Below are 16,995 nucleotides of genomic sequence, written 5' to 3' on the forward strand. Positions count from 1 at the left end.
GACCGCTTTTAAAGGCCGACTTCTTACAATCTTCACTTCCTGTGTTCTTGTTGCCTCACTGCTCCCGAAAACAGACTTTGACTTTTGTCTTAAGTTTGAATATTTAATGTAATAGAGAAATTCTGAAGATTTGAAACCAAACTCTGATATTTAGTCAAAAAGCCTTTATTGAAACTACATACACACACGTACATACGCACCGAAAAAAAAAAAAAAAAACTGCAGGAACTACATACATTCATATATATATCTGATATATTTACCGCTTCATACTGCATCTCACTGAGGCAGGACTGTGTTTTTCCACAATGGCTGCAGGTTTACAGTCATGTAATGCAAAAAAAAAAAAAAAAAAAAAAGGCTCTGTATTGATAACTAATCACTGCAGACCATTCATGATGAGAACAACCAGACCATTTATATACACGATCTGAAAAGGAAAACCTTTGGCATTAGCACTGACTGTCAGAGAACTTATTGCCAAGAATGATTGACAGCTGCTCTGCACCCATCTTCCTACGGAAACACACAGAGGACAAAACTAAGTGCTCACTTTCCCTTCTTCACATCTCCTCTCACCGACGCACAAACTGAAAACAATCGTCTTAAAAAAACAAACAAAAGTCATTGTGAATGATCATGTGCATATATTTCTATCATGAGGGTCTTTGACAGGACATGGCCGCCGATCGCTGGCAGCTCATTGGCTGGTTGCTAATGAATACTTTGAGGGTTGCTGAAATTTTCTAAATACAGCAAAAGACTGTGTGACCGGGCGCTGCCACTGTGTAAATCTGACCTGTACAGAAATGTAATTCACCTCCACGGGCTGTAGCAGTACGTTGTGTAATCATGTAGAAGTTTTCACATTTAGAGGAGAACAAAAATATCAACATACAAAAATACAAATGTTCAACAGAAAAACTGAATATAAATGACAAAACAATGTGAAAAAAAAAAAAAATTAAAACTTTGATAGGTTTATGGACATGATACAATTTTGTATATACATACATATCACATGGAATTTTGTATACAGGGTTTTTCTTTTTACAAGTTCAACTATATATAGCAGTTTAAGCGGCAGAGGTGCTTTACTTTAGTGTGAAATCATCAAACGACACTGATCTCAAGGCTTTATACTGCCTCGCAGGGCAGGTCACGCACATGCACATGCACTCTCTCACCCACACACACACACACACCCACACACCCACACACCCACACACACACACACACACAGAAGTAAATTCAAGCATACTGTTGCCATTTATGTCGCCGGTCTGAGACATTTGTAGGGTGGACTGCGGCTGAAACTCTGACGTCAACCAGTTTTATTATTTTAAGCTTCGCTGTGGATTTTTCTTGTAAACAAACATGTTTGAATTCAGTGTCTCTCACCGCAACACACGGTGTGAATCCACGAGACTGCCTCCGTTGGTGCATTATCAACACTAGTACAGTAGTCAAAATGAATGAAGATATCTTTTATCAGCTTTCTCTGGTGAACTAAATTAAATAAACAGATAATCTAACGTAGAACCAGATCCTTACAGAATTTTTGAGGCCTTAATAACTTTTGAGAGTTTTTAAAAATCCAATAAATTCTGATACAATTTTTTTAATTGTGACTTAGAAACATACTGGGCGGGGCATTTGAAAAATAAACGTTACAGCCCTCTGGTTGACAAACTATACGATGGTGACATATTAAAGGAGCTATTTGTAAGTTTGTTGGCGAAGGTCGCCTTCGTTTAGTTTACAATACAAGAAGTTATGATACCTCCTCAGAGCAGCGCTACGTCTTCAGGGCAGACTGGACGCTACAGTGACTCGGTATCGGAAAGGGACCGGCGCTAGTTGGTTAGCATGCTAACTTCAGAGTTAACATTGGCGTAGCTTTCCACTTCTGGAGACAGATGTTGGTGAGTAAAGGAATGAAGTTTGATGTTTAACTCTTAACCTTTCTTCTAGACTGGTAAGTAAACCGCTGTTAATGCTAATGTTAGCAATGTAGCCATGTAGCATTATCAAAACTTAGTTATGTAAGTTTTGCTTACATAACTGTAAGCAAAACTTACTAACTTAAAGTCAGTTTTGTAAACTAACTTTCCTCAGTTTAGCATTAGCATTATCATTAGCAACTAGCTAATGTCGACTGATGTATTGATGTGACCTTAATAGCGAAATGTTTTTGGTTATTGTACTCGGTAATGTTGTGCTTAATGGTTAGTGGTGAAACTATGTTTCTGGTGTGACCAAACAGCAGAAATGAAATGAGTCAAGGTCATTTACTGTGTGGATCATTTCAGGGCTGATACATTGGAAATAAAAACTACTGATTACCCACATAAAAGTGCCATGATGGTGTTAATACTGTTTCAGACAAATATTCAAAACCTATGAGAGGACGGTTACTGCTTGATTTTGATGTTGTGACAATAATGTACAAATTCCACAGTATAATATATAATCCACAGTATCAGCAGTTCACAGATCTGAGGATCGGCCTTCAAAAACTCTGCGTCCGTTACACACCCCACGTGTCTCTTCCCTTAGGCTCACCCACTTGCAAACCTGACATAACATCACTGCAAAGCTTCTTACATCAAGTGCAACAGCCGTTTCAGGTCAGAGGGAAAGACGAAGCGTTTACTGAACCTGGTTCAGAGAGGGGGAGCCAGCCGGACGAGGAGCTGAGCAGTTACAGGTACCACACTGATATGATGGAGGGGGACAGGAGGCTCCAGAAGTACTTTAACCTTACAGGTATGGATGGAGCAACGGCCCCAGCACATTCGATTTATTCAAAATCACTTACAAAAATAAATATGTATGATACAACATAATATCCTGCTCTAGGTGGATTTGGTGGTCGGGGGGGGGGGGGGGGGGGGGGGGGTTGAGATGTGGACGTGTCTCTGTGGATTCAGTGAAATTTAAAATTCTTTTCCTCCTGTCCCAATCACATCCATTTATCCATCACAGTTGTATGAAAAAGTGTTTTCCAAAATACTTTTCAGAAAATAAGGGACTCATTGGTTTTTCAGCATACTGCTGCTGTGGCATGTGCAGCTGGGTCAGCCTGTGCTGGGGTGGTGGGTGGGTAGGTGAGGTGGTTTTTAGATGACTTTGTATGTCAGGTAGTCGCGGAGCGGCGTTGGAATGGCCAGAGCCTCTACCTGCTGGGTGGTCATGACCCGGCGGAGAGCCATCCTGCTCATGTGCTGCAGACTGGCAACGCTACGAGGACACTCCCAGAAGTGCACGCTACCATCACGAGTCCTACAGCAAACAGAAAGTCATTAGACTCTTTCATTATGAGCGCAGGGTAAAGAACACATATGGTCGGCTGATGCTGACAGAGCGCGAGATGAAACACGGAGAACTGGTTTCCGTGGCTCCTCTGTCAGGAGGCAGGAGTCAATAAGGTGTGACTGAGGTGATGTAATGTGAGGTGTGTGTTCAGGATGGAGTGTGTCTGAACATGTGTTCGGTGTCTTACCCAGCAGCAAGGACACTTCCTTCAGCAGAGAAGGCACAGCAGAGGCCATTAGAGAGAGGGGCGATGGCCTGAGGGGCCCTTTCCTCGATGCTCCAGAAACGAACCAGCCTGAGAACAGACGCAAAACTGGAGTTACAACCTGCACCGACATGTCAACTACTACTTACTGGGCTGAGGGAGTCTAATAAAAAGATGTCATTGGTTGCATCAATGGAAAATGTAGAATCCAGTCAAGTGTTGTCTCTTCTACATTAATTTAATAAGCCTGAAAATCTAAATCTATTTGTATTTTGTGTTCATTAAAACATGAAATACAAACATGTCGTTGAGGAAAAACAACCTGATGATTGATGATGCAGCTACTCCTACTGTTTGCTCAGGGTGGAGCGAACCGACACCAAGACGCAACCACAAGAGTTAAAAATATTCAAACTTGAGCGAAAAATTTACTTAAGAAAAAGAAAAACTGCTTCATGAACAAATAAAGACGAGAGGAAAAAGGAGACTGGGAGGGAAATAACAGAAACATCTGGAGTTTCTGGTGAGTTATGAGATCAGTCATAACACAGAAACACACCCACAGACATGGCTGATGTAAACACTGCAGGCTAACTTACTGTTTGTACTGTACGTCGTCTGTTTGGGGTGAATGAACACGGACTGTAAAGGTCCAGAGGTCAAATTCACACGAGTGACGCAAACTGAAAATGTGTTTTTTTTTTTTGCTTTCTGACTCTACACAGCTTTAAAGTTCTCACAGTAGGCAGAACAAAAACATATATCTTTTCCAGGAGGTGAACTAACAGAACAACCACAGGGTGATTCAAGGGTGTCTACCTCAGGTAAACTGCGGACCTTTGGGGTGAGCGGGAGGCCAAAGGATCCATTACACATCTGGGTTTTACGTTTTATTGTTATTTTGTTGGTTTATCTACATCTACCGGAGACTTTATGGGGTTGGAAGTAATAAATGTTAAACACTGAGGTTAAGGTCTCAAGGTCAATAAGTGTTAGTTACATCCTCCAGAGCAACACACTGTATAAGCAATTCAAGTTTTGTCATTCAGTGAGAGACTTGTTGTACCCTGCACCAGATGTGTCAAACTGCAGTGGTGACTCACTGATTCTGTACTTTTTTTTCATCTTTCGGGTCATGATAAATCATCTTTTCAGAAATATTCGAAGATTCATCTGGATAAATCTTTCTATAGCTGCAACAAAAAGTCACTTTTGTAATAATTTCCATACTTCTACTGTCTAATTTTACAGTCCCTACGTTGAATACATTACTGGTGAAAACTTTATGACTGACGGTGTTTTCCCTCAAATTCTCACAGCCTTCAGTGGGAGAGCTGCGTTGTTGTTTTGTTCCTCCACAGCCACCATTTTGTGGCGCTTCCTCCTGCTTCTTTTCTCTGCATATTTTCTAGCAGCAGCTCAGCCCTCAGCCAGCAGTCAGAGTGATTAATAGCTGCCCTGTGACAGTCATGTGACCCAACATACAGTAGCTCTGTGCTCTGAAGACCCCATTAAGACTCATGACTCCCTGCAAGGTTTTAAAATACACACTGCCGCAAACAGTGAAGCTTTTCTGCTGCACTCTGCTGTTTACATATCAGCCCATTCGCACTAATAGGCATTAGGAAAAAAACAGCTTTAATAAACAAACATCCACTGAAGGGACAAAGCTGAACGCGAGTCTGTCAGGACTCATTCTGAAATCACTGTTCCTTCAGGACTTAAACGCTTTGATATGTTTGTTTATCTACTGCTGAGACATGTTTATGCTGATATAAATGACATTTTAGAACAGACACTATGAGGCACACAACAGTAATCAAATTCAGACATCAGCAAATGATACTGGTTTTCGAGGTGTCATAGTGACATGTTCATTTTCCTCAAGAAAAACGAGGCAAGTCAAGAAAAGACATGTAACCAATTAAGGAAATGACTTTAACTCTGATGTCATTAGGTGTCTTACCTGTCATCAGTGATGCTGGCGATGTGGCGGCCGTCAGGGCAGAAGCTCACAGAGCGAACCCAGCGGTCATTTGCCCCTCCAGCAAAAATGGGTGAAGGAGGAGGGAAGAGATGTCTGGAGAAAGACGAGAGCAGGAGTTCAGTAACAGCGTCAGTGTCAGACCTTATTCATTAAATGAACATTCACTGTTTGTAAAAGGAAGAAAATTGTTATTGTGGGGCTTTTCCCACGATGCTGTGATACAGTTCCTGTCGACACCTTTCAAAGATGTATTTTCATGTAAACCACCAGAACTCTTTAAACTTTAAAGCTTCATATTTTCCTCTTCTCCTGTGTTTTATTTGAAGTGTTGATCCATAAGATATTTTTGTGGTTTTAAGAACCAAAAAACATCTCAATGTAGTTTTACATCTCCTCTCTCAGGCTTCTCTCTGGAGCTCTAGTAACAACAGGTCAGTGAGCCAATCAGAAGAGAGGAGGCTCTGAGCCTCTTTCCTGATTGGCTGACTGTTTTCAGGTAAAAACCAAATCCTGCAAGGTTTGGATGGTGGGTCCAGGTGGGCGGGGCTTGGTGACTGCTTTGTTGTGACATCACAAAGTTCCAGAAGTCCTGACGGCTGGTTTTAAGGCTCAGTTTCTGAATACAGGCTGTGTGCATTTCTCTGTGGACTGAGGCTTTGATACTTTCACAGTATTAATATAGAAGCTAGAGCTGATCTATAATCACACTACACATGGACAAACCTTTAGACTAGATGGGACCTTTATTTTAATCTGTATTACTTTTTGGTCTGGCATGAACAGTAGCTAATGTTAGCAAAGATAGAGATCTACAGTATATATTGCTATACAGAGTCACTTCATGGACGTTGATGTGTTCATGTGCTGATGTTACACTATGACTGACCTTTTTACCAATATCTTTTTGTCCCTTTTACAGATCATACTGGACATAAATACCCATAAATATAATTTTTTTGCAGAAATACAATACTTGTTTTAAGTGGAAATCGTTGAGAGACTCCATCTTTATCTGCGTGGTTATGCATTTCCTTACCCCAGTTCCAGCAGGATGGTGGCCTTGTGGTGGTCCCATACAATGACCCTGGTGTCGTAAGAGGCAGTGGCCAACAGTGCCCCATCCGGTGAAAACTCACAGGACACCACGTCATTGTGGTGCCCCTCCAGCTTCCGGATCAACGTGTACTTATCCATGTTCCATAGAAACACCTGCAACGTGAAGAGAGCACGGTTATAGCCCATGAAATGATTCAGACAGAGTAAAGATGTGCTAGTTTACACTTACAATTACTATATGCACAAGTTAAGTATTTAGACATTAAATTAAGCAACAGGAATTAAAACAGAATTTAACAAATGCTCAGTGTCATCGTAAAGCTTTGTAACATTAAACCAGGCCAAACAAACAAAAGAGCACATGCTACACAAGCAGCAAGGCTACGTCAAAATGCAACACTTCACCTACATTGACAATTATAATTAATATTCCAACATTTGTATAGAATAGTATTAAACTACATCATAATTTAAGTTTTTAATGTGTTATTAAATATACTAAATAAATACTTCTATTATTATTATTATTAAAAAAAAAAAAAACTCTACACAAAGAAAGAGAAAATAAAACAAGCAGTAACTTAAGGTAACATAATTTTACTCCACTGGTTTCCCCTTTCAGAGATTTAGTTCACTGTGTTTACAATAGGCTCGCACCTCCGGCAGAAGCCTACGAAGAGAGACAGATACTGCAAGAGAAAAGAATATTTTATGGCCAAAGGGTTGATACCTCTGGCAAAGTACACATATGAAATCACACACCCACAACCACACACACACACACTCACTCTCACTCACACACACTCACACACACACACACACACACACACAGAGGGAGAAAAGTGATCATCTGTTGAAAACTTTTACTTTTTAACAGTCAGCCATGGTCTGAGTTTTTAGGATTAATATCTTTGCTCCAGGGAAATGGAAATGGAAATGCATCATCATCATCAGGAGCTGTGCAATTATTTAACTCCTGCATCTCTTCACTATTTGATTGTTAGGAATTGAAAATGCTTTGTAGAGATGCAAAAAACTGCTTGTGAACAAATGCAGCTCATGACTTATATAAGAAAACATAACATATGTCCTAATAGTTTAGTTTCTTGAGCAGTTTCCTTCCTCATTTTCTAGTTTCCCAGTTTTAAGTCAAATCATTGGCATCATTTTAAACTGCCTTTTTTTTTTTTTAAATCACAAGCACTTGGTTTGACAATTGCAGATGAAATGCAGTTATTTATTGTTGCTCCTAATGTTGCTGCCAGCAGCGGAAAATGTTCTCTATAAAAGCAGACAAAGCCACGGAGGACTGCAGATGGACATGTTTCCACATAACCGGCCAATTTGTTGACTGTTTTTTTTTTTTGTTTTATTTTTAAGGAAACGGCTGACATCTATGGAACACAAGTGCTCTGCAAAGGCACAAAGAACTTTTTCATAATTATTTCTGTGTATCAACAATAATGTGCGCAGCGTTTGCACAGCACTGGCAGCTGCTGGCTGACACTGACAGTAAAGGGAGCGGGCAGGTTGGTTGGTTGAACTGTTGTGGCTGGCTGAGGTTTTTTTTTTTTTCTATGATCGTGCCCCGGACAGCATCACAATGTTACACTGTATGCTACGAGGGAAACATTGAAACTCACAGTGACAGTAACAAAAGAGAAGCTAGTGAGTGCAGATGGTCGACGGAGCTATTTAGAGTTGAGGGTGGGGTGGGGGGTGGGGTGGAAGTGGGTTTGGGTTTGGGAGAGAGGTGGGGGGTTGAGGTGGGAATAGAGGAGGTATTTAAGCACCAGTTTAATGATAGTTATAAACTGAAATTAATCAAATAAAAAAAAAAGGAACTGCAACAGCAGAGGTAGACAGACACGGAGCAGCACCTACGTACAGATTGACCTTGCTGGTCAGGTGCCAGGCTGCCCCTGGCCAGGCCTTTGGGCATTGCGCACTGTGCGTCCCCGGTTTACACCGGCTGCTCAAAATGTCAGCGCGGCGGTCCTTTCAAAACCAATCACACACTGAGCTCTGCCACCACCTGTGACAGGGAGAGCAAGACACACACTGTAGGGACACACACAGCCTAACAAAGCCACCACCATGTCTACCATTACCACTATGTTCAAGGTTTATCTAGAGCTGCAACACTGTAGATATTGTACAACTAATGGTGGCCAGCCTGTAGAATAAATGTCCTGAAACATAAAGGCCTTAAGGGCTGCAGAAACAAGTTGACTTCAACTACAGACAGGTGACAAATTAAAGGAAAAACTGACATAGAGTGTCTTAGTAAAGTGTTGGGTTTCTGAACTCTACTGGAGGGATGAACACTGTTTTTCCAAAACATATTCCCTCATTTGACGTTTTGATGATGGGGCTGGAGAGCGCTGTCTAACATGTCCGTCCAAACTCTCCCATCAGCAGAGCATAACAGAGCCACTGGATCACCTGGTGTCCACACTACTCCTGAATTTTCGAGCGCCTACAACTTTTGCAAACGCTGCTTGACCCGATTTAGTTTGAAAACTCCTTCGGAAACGATGCTGTGAACTGCTGTGCAGTTAAATTCTGTATTTTTACACTACACCTGCTTTGATTTTCAACTAATCAACTGCAGAGTGAACAATCTACTTCCTGTTTACACCGGCTTGCATGTGACCAGTGTACGTGAATATGCCATGTGATATGCCTTTTCAGGTGTGTTAGTATGGACAGAGATCATTTTCATTTTAAAATGAAAACATAGTCGTGTGGCTTTAGCCTTGGTTTAGGCTCTCTCAGGTGTGATGTCATCAGCAGTCTGTAAAATCCCTCTCCATGTAACTGCGGACGGACGGCTGTTGCCGTGAGGTGTTCATCTGTTTTTCCTCACATATCTCACTAATGCTTATGCTCATCAAATACGTTGTCCAAGACAATGTCTGACCCTGTTTACTGACATCTTTCCTGTAGATCTAAATACAGACGGCGCTTTCATCACTGTTCCTATGGAAACACCAGCCAGTCGAGCATCTTTGTGACTGAAGCTCCTGACATCCAATCAACCCTCTTTCAAATTCACTTAGATCTTTTCCTCTTGTCGTCTTGATACAAAATCAGACTCAACTGGCTCTGTAAATGTGTAGAAGTTGCTGCATTTGTCATGTCTCACTCATTTATTCAGGTTTTTCCTTTAATTTGTCACCCATCTGTATGTAGCAGCAGTGAAAACAGTTGTCTGCTCTGCATGCAAACTTCAGCAAAAACCAAAATCCTTTTTTTTTTTTTTTTTTTTAGTTTCCCACTGCAAACAAAAACCAGACAGAATCTAGATGCAGGTAGCTGAACTTGTAATGACACCGAGCACAGTTTGTTCTAAGGTGGGAGTGGGAGGGCAGGGCAGATGGGGAGTGTTTCATATTTTGTAGGTTGATCAAGCATAACTGGTCACAAGCAATTGCAAACAGATTAGCTAGCAAACCCATCAAAGTAAGTAAAAAAAGGGAACTTGTGTACGTACTGCTTTGCCGGCGCCAACTGAGCACAAGATGGAGGAGTCGGGGGAGAAGGCACTGCAGTACACCCAGTTGTGATGCCCCCGCAAAACCTTCACCATGTTACCTGCAGGACACAAACAACACCATGTCATTCAGTCTCACAGCTACACTGCTGTCGCAAAGCACATATAACGAGTTACACTTCTCTTCAGATTATTTTTGGCTTTTGTACCTTTATTTAAAATCAGACAGTGGAGGGACAGATGGAAAACGAGGGGAGAGAGAGTGACGTGGTGGTGATACCAGGACACCCACATGACGAGTCATACTGTTATTTATTTATGTCTATTTATCCTTCTTCATTGTCAGTATTTGAGCATCACGTCCTTCTTGTGATCTGTACCACAACGACAGGACTGAGCTTACTTTATTTATTTCCATGGAAAGACCCGAATCAACCGTGTGTTTGTCCGTCTCTTAAAACCATTAACAGTTGGTTTTGTTGACAGTAAGAGAAATTATAGGACTTCACCAGACATCCTGTGAGTTTAGATAACAGTACTAACCCACGTTTTTTTAGGTGTCAGGCTTGAGTTCATTAACAATAAACCAAGTATCAGCTGCATTTAACCGAGTTTAACTGAATCATGAACAATAGAGGTCACAGCATTACTGCTCTGGAAAAAATCATCATCCATGTATGTCCCAGGCCTCGTGTAGGGCCTGGGGCAAGGGCTCACATGACCTGCGCTTGCTGCGTGGCTTCTGCATTTTGTGGTTCACGCAGACCATACAGCAGATAAAGAAATCTCCTCATGTCTGTCAGTGACTGAATTTCTCAGCATGTGTAAACATACAGTGGGATCCAAAAGTCTGAAACCACTTTCCCATGGGGAAGTGGCGGATTTTGGACCTCACTGTATATTACACAAGGATTTCGCTGGACTGTACAGCCTGGCTCCGGCCCATGGATCTTTCACCTACTTTTCAAAACTGGTCATACAGTTCAGAGGGCTGGTATTTCTCCTGTCAACAGCGAGCTCTCAGTTGACGAAACAAAACGCCATGGAGTTGTGCTGTCACATCACTACAACTCAAGTGGAAGAAGGAGAAAGAGAAGAAAGCTGAGTTAAAGCGACAGATCATCTACGTACCATCATCTTTGAGGTCCCACACACGGAGGGTCTTATCTCTGGATGCAGAGACCAGCATGAGGCTGCCGTCAGGGGCAAAGGTCAAGTCTCTCACCACATCAGTGTGGTCCATCAGATTCAGCAACAGTTTTCCTGCAAAAAAAAAAAAAAAAAAAAAAGAAAAACTGATCCGTAAGTGAAACTCCTCCTCTTTCAAGTTTGAGAACGTGCACAATTTAACAATAAAAATGTCACGGACACAGTTTACAGGCACAGCAAGAACATTCCTGCTCCAAAAACCTCCACATCCTCCAACTTTCCATGCTCAACAGAGAACTGCGAGGGAAAAACCATAAGGATTAAACAAAAACAGATGTTTAATTACGGCGTGGAATGAATACATGGCGACTGATGCTTTTCTTTGATCACTGAAAATACTGAAACATTCTCCATGAGCAGGGGTGCAATGACAAACAGAAACCTCTGTGGATGTATCATTCTATTTAACAGGTAATCCTCCTGAGTCTGCACAGGAGCGTTTGAAGCACGTTAGCAACACAATTTGCAAAAATCCAACATCCATAATCCTACAAAAGCCTCTTCTGACAAAACCTTCAGTACGACCATTAGTTCATGGCGTCCTATCGGTTTAAGAATAGAAAAGATATCGAAGCATTACACACATTATACAGTATATGTAGATACACGACTGCAAAGAAGAAGCAAGAACTGTACTTCCTAGTTGCATCTCCATCTTTAAACAGACTGCTGGCTTCCTAATCTGATTTCTTACTAATGAAGCTGAAGAGGAAAAGTACTTCTAATTAATGACAATGTGTCCTCACCAGTGTAAACATCCCAGATCTTGATGCGACCGTTATTGAGGCCCGTTGCCAGTAGCAGCTGGTCCTGGCCGAACTTGAAGCGGTGCCACTCGATGTTGACGCAGCGACTCTGCTTCTCCGGCACAGAGGACCCGAAGGCCAGGCCCCAAACGATGTCACCGCAGTCGATGGTGCGTTCGCAGGGCTCGCTCGACGCTGGGATCAGCTTGCCGCCGTCGCTGTTCTGCCGGGACAGACGCCGGGGGCTTGAGGCATTGGTGCCCTCCCCACACTGGCCCATCGAACTTCAGCAACGGAGGATGGAGAAAGATACACAGGAGGAGGTCAATGACAGACTGTAGGTAAGTTCATTCTGTTCAAGATTTCACATTTGTCTGAATCTGAACTCTAAACCAGAAATTCAGGTAGAAACTGAGTTTAGATGCCTCAGACAGAGCTAAAGGGAAGAGACTGTCACATGTTAGTCATGCTACCAAGCAGGAGAACAGCACTGTGCAGCTATCAACTCCTGCTGTGAGGCTGTAGTGGAAATACGTGTCATCACAGCTTGACTTGGCAAAATCCTAAATATGTTTCAACAGCTGCAACGTTTAGTATTTTTTTGCCACTGCGGGGAAAAGAAGCGGCTAACCACCCTGCAGTTTGAGAACAATGAGCAACTTGTTCTACAGACAATTTCACTGTGTCTCTGAGTCACAGGGCCTGATTGACTGGAAAACGAGCCTGTTAAGCAGAAAGGGAGCTGATAATGCAGCCACGTGTCCAGACCACCGTGGAGCACCTCTTTCTCTTCATTGTTCTTCCTGCATTAGGTGGAATTTTGAGGAAGTTCAACACTATCTGTGTAGATCTATGTGTAACTTGACCTTACTACATGCAGTAGAACTAAGACTTTCAGCTGCGTCACAGCAACGTTTCTGCTTCTCCTGCACTTGTCCTGTTTGGTAAAATACACACAGCTAATAGTACCCTTTATGTGTGAAAATAATTCCATTCACTGCCGTCCTGCGTGGAACAAAAGGACAAGAAGTGGTGTAATACTGATGACATCGAATTCAGGCTCCTGTTAATCTCAGGGGAATTTGCTGGTTTAAGTAATTCCAGTGATTTACCACTAAACTGCAGATAAGTGCACTTGAGTTTGACATGGTGAAGTGCAGTTAGTCTGTATGAATGTCAAAATGAAATCAAATGCAAACAGAGCAGCTAAAGCAGACAGAGCAGAGAATATTGAGAATGTGGGCTGGATTTAGCTTGAAATTATCTTTGTCAGTGCATATTAAACACAAGCTTAGAAGTCTGCCTTCATTACACAGCACTGGCAAACTCAGTGGCTGGATTAAAGCCAGTCACACTGAAGTCACTAGGCCATCAGGATGACACACTTGTTATTTTAAAGCATGGGTTAAAAGGATGAACTATTTTCAGTGCTTTTATGCCTTTATTGCCACATCAACAGCAGAGAAGTGACACGAGGTTGGATGTGAGAGCTGGGGAATGACATTCAACAAGCGCCCTTGCTGGATTCGAATAGGGGGACCTTGTTGGTCAAGCAATAATAATAATAATGATAACAATTCAATAATAATAATGATATGAAGAATTCATGGAGGGGTCCAGCGCCTGCAGTATGTGGACCCCTAAATATTACATGGATGACACATATATTTACTCTACAATCAAATACTAAAACCCGAAAGGTCATAACCTTAAGACTATTTCCACACACTCAATTTAAAATGACGGGTTTAAGATTTTTCTTTTTTCAGAAACTTCAGAAACACAATCATAAATATATATATGTAATGTTTTAATGTAATAATCATGGCCATATTAGTGTGCTGGTAAGTGCAAGTAAGTTTCAAATGATACTTACAAGTCCTTCAGGCATTTTGTCCAGGGAATGAGCCTGACGATGCGATGCCCCTGAGACCAAGCAAAGTAGGAACCATTGGGTGCAAAGGCTACTGTCCAAGCCTCCCGCCCAGACTTCTGGTCGAAGGGAGCAACAGGCACCACGAGTTCACCGATGAACTTAGCCTTACCTGGAAAAAAAAAAAAAACAACACTGTTACTTCAGCTACACTCACCAATAGGATCAATTATTAACACATTACTACCCCTGTTTGTTCAGACCAACCCACAGGAATTCCAATCATGTCAAAGTAACCTCCCATGCAGGACTCTGATTGGCTAACTGTGCTAACCAAACAATTTGTACAAAAACAGGGGGTGGGGAACTCATGGGAATTTTTTGAAGAAAATGTCCATAAAATAAACTAACTGATAAAATAATCCACGTTTGAAAATAAGCATTTGGTTTACATTTCCCCCAGTAAAAAAAACTAACACACTGATCCAATTTCACAACAACTGTATGGAAAACACAACAAGTAGCAATTATCATGAGAAAAATAACTTCACACAGACGAATATACTGTCTGCAGATTTCTGAGTAACTTTAACATCTTTTAAAGACCAAATGTAGGTCCGTCTGTAAGTTTCATTGGTGACAACAGTTGTCTAAGGTAGTGCAATAAATCTATACAGTACAGGGCTTGGTACAGGTAATTGGATTCCCCTTTACAGGTAAGTATGAAGGGAGTTGGGCTCTCTTTTAAGTACATTAGCGTGAAGGTAAATGTTTTAGGTAAAGGGTAAGCATAAGGTTGACTTTGATTTTCTTATTTCTTAAAGTTTCTGGTTGTACCACTGAATAAAATTATAGATTCTGACAATAAGAAAAATAAAGCTTAATTATTGAACTGGAAACCTCATATACTCATGTTTAAGGTAGTGCAACATATTTTTAATGCGTGGCATTTTGGGGAAAAAACGGAATTTAAGACAATTTAAGCATTTAACTAACACTTCAGACACACTATATGAGACACAAGTAATATAGTTTATATACATATAAGTTCTATGCATTATAGAGCCTTGTAACGTTTAACGTGTACACACGCACGTACGTCTCCCCGATGTGGCAAGCGTTGTTATGATTCACTCAGTGCTGATTTGTGGGGGAGGGAAGAGTCTGCACCTCAGCGACAAAAAAACGGATTTTCAACCAACAATTTATGGAAAAAGCACAACTGCTGGAGTTTGTAGTTTTATTAAACCAGGGGGTTGCATAACAACCACGATGTATTTTCTCTTGTTGAAAGAAAAAAATATATTATTTACGAGCAACTTACAACTTACTGACCTCGCTCTGGTGCTCTGGGCTCATTATCGCCCCCTAACGGCGGAGACGCGCTGGCACTTGACGGTTGATTAGAATCGCATTGCTGTGATTGTTTTATACGCCAACGGCCACAAGAGGCAACTATGAGCCCATTTCACATTCAACAAACAAGCATGCACTACGAAGGTGTGATTTTATGGAGTGTTTTTAAACAGTATTTTATGGGTTTGCGAGATAACAGAGGACTAACTGGTTGTTGTACTAATGAACTGTACTCCCCGCGCGGTGTACCATGGGGGGTTGGGTGAACTCACTACGCAGAAAATACTGTACAAAACAATATTTGGATGTAGGTTAGCTTAAATTGATTTATAGCAGTTTAATTTCCGAGCTGTTGCAATACCTTCCCCCAAGCTAGCTGGTACGTTACGCTAACAATTTTTTAATTAGGTGTAATGTTATTTTCCAGGTTGCAACGGTTGTTGTATGTTTGAAAAACACTATTAAGAAGCTAAGAACATCAGATGCTAACATTACACCGCCTTGGAAACGGTGTAACGGTAGCTTTCTACTACAACGCTGCTCACTGGACCTACAATCACAAGACATTATTAAGCGTAGCATTTTCCAACTTACCTATATCATTTTCGTTGACAGAGTCTGGAAAGCTTGCCATCTAAATTAAGCGCACAGACCTAAGAGAAAAACCCAAACGCGGACTGTAAAACGAAGATATCTGAAGGAAATAACCAATTGGTGCGGAATTAGGCGGAGCTTTTTTCCCCCGTTTCCGATGTCTGCGGAGTCGGATGAATTCCTCCGCCGATCTTAACGTCCCGGATGAAAAATACAGTCGTCGTTAGACCTTCGTGAATTTCTTGTTTTCCTTTACTTCCTCGACAACAGACTCTAGTTTACTGTTCAAATCTATTATTACGCTGCTCGGGTGTTAACACTCACGGATTAAAAACGGTTTAACACGTAACTGTACGTTATAACTGTAAAGATGCGGCTACAGTCCCTACTAATACAATGGCTTCTAACTGGATGTTACCAAGCTATTTTCATCTAGGAGGCTGTCCAAAAACCCGTGGGAGGGTTTTCATTATACGTCAGCACCGTTGCCATGGTAATACTATTAACACCTCCCCCTCCTGCCCCTCTTTTGGCAACCAACAACAAAATGGCGCATTACCGCCACCAAGTGGTACAATGTGGATTTTTCTTCTGAAGTATTTTGTGTACAAATTACTTTTATGTACAAGTAATGCATTATATTATACGTAGGTTTTTTTAAGTAAAACATTCACACCTTTTCTTTTCAGCCTTATTTTTTTAACATGTCCCCTCTCAGACTATAGCTTGTAACATTTACATTTATTTGTTTGTTTGTTTGTTTGTTTTTGTTTCATCGTGTCTGCCATATATTCATATATTAATATATAAACTATATATATTCATATATGAATCATTTCAATATTCTTGCCCTTTTAAGGCTTGACTTAAATCCTAATTTATGGTGCTTATGCAAAAAAAAAAAAGGGTGAAAAACATTTAACACTTCTCCATTCCTGTTTGTGCATTTATGACTTATGAAGTCCAAAAGGTTTTGCTTCATAGAAAAAACTTTAATGGTCATGTTAATATATTTACAAATATAGTTCATGAACAAATCAGACAAGGTACAGCACAATTATTTCAATGACTAATGACTCTGCGGAAATAAAAATGAAAACACAACAATCACTGACAACCATTACACAAACATGTCTAGTCTTCACCTTCACCACT

At 41.1% G+C, this 16,995-nt stretch overlaps 1 protein-coding gene across 1 annotated transcript; it reads right to left on the bottom strand.

The window, feature by feature from the left end:
* Positions 1-337: 337 nt before the first annotated feature.
* wsb1 (WD repeat and SOCS box containing 1) lies at positions 338-16,267 on the bottom strand. Its single transcript, XM_056373597.1, has 9 exons — positions 15,841-16,267; positions 13,894-14,062; positions 12,018-12,301; positions 11,194-11,325; positions 10,063-10,163; positions 6,547-6,719; positions 5,490-5,603; positions 3,506-3,613; positions 338-3,285 (listed from the first exon to the last, which is right to left on the bottom strand). The coding sequence occupies exons 1-9, from the start codon at positions 15,878-15,880 to the stop codon at positions 3,123-3,125; spliced, it is 1,284 nt and encodes a 427-aa protein (XP_056229572.1). The 5' UTR covers positions 15,881-16,267; the 3' UTR covers positions 338-3,122.
* Positions 16,268-16,995: the final 728 nt, after the last annotated feature.

The sequence above is a fragment of the Seriola aureovittata genome, chromosome 4, assembly GCF_021018895.1.
Source record: "Seriola aureovittata isolate HTS-2021-v1 ecotype China chromosome 4, ASM2101889v1, whole genome shotgun sequence".
Classification (NCBI taxonomy): Eukaryota; Metazoa; Chordata; class Actinopteri; order Carangiformes; family Carangidae; genus Seriola; species Seriola aureovittata.

Excerpts from the sequence above, each read along its gene's own strand:
- wsb1 (XM_056373597.1), bottom strand. The coding sequence starts at position 15,880 with ATGGCAAGCTTTCCAGACTCTGTCAACGAAAATGATATAG. Across the intron at positions 12,302-13,893 it reads ACAAAATGCCTGAAGGACTT|TTCGATGGGCCAGTGTGGGG; the intron begins GTAAGTATCATT and ends CCGTTGCTGAAG. Across the intron at positions 11,326-12,017 it reads GATCTGGGATGTTTACACTG|GAAAACTGTTGCTGAATCTG; the intron begins GTGAGGACACAT and ends TTTTTTTTGCAG.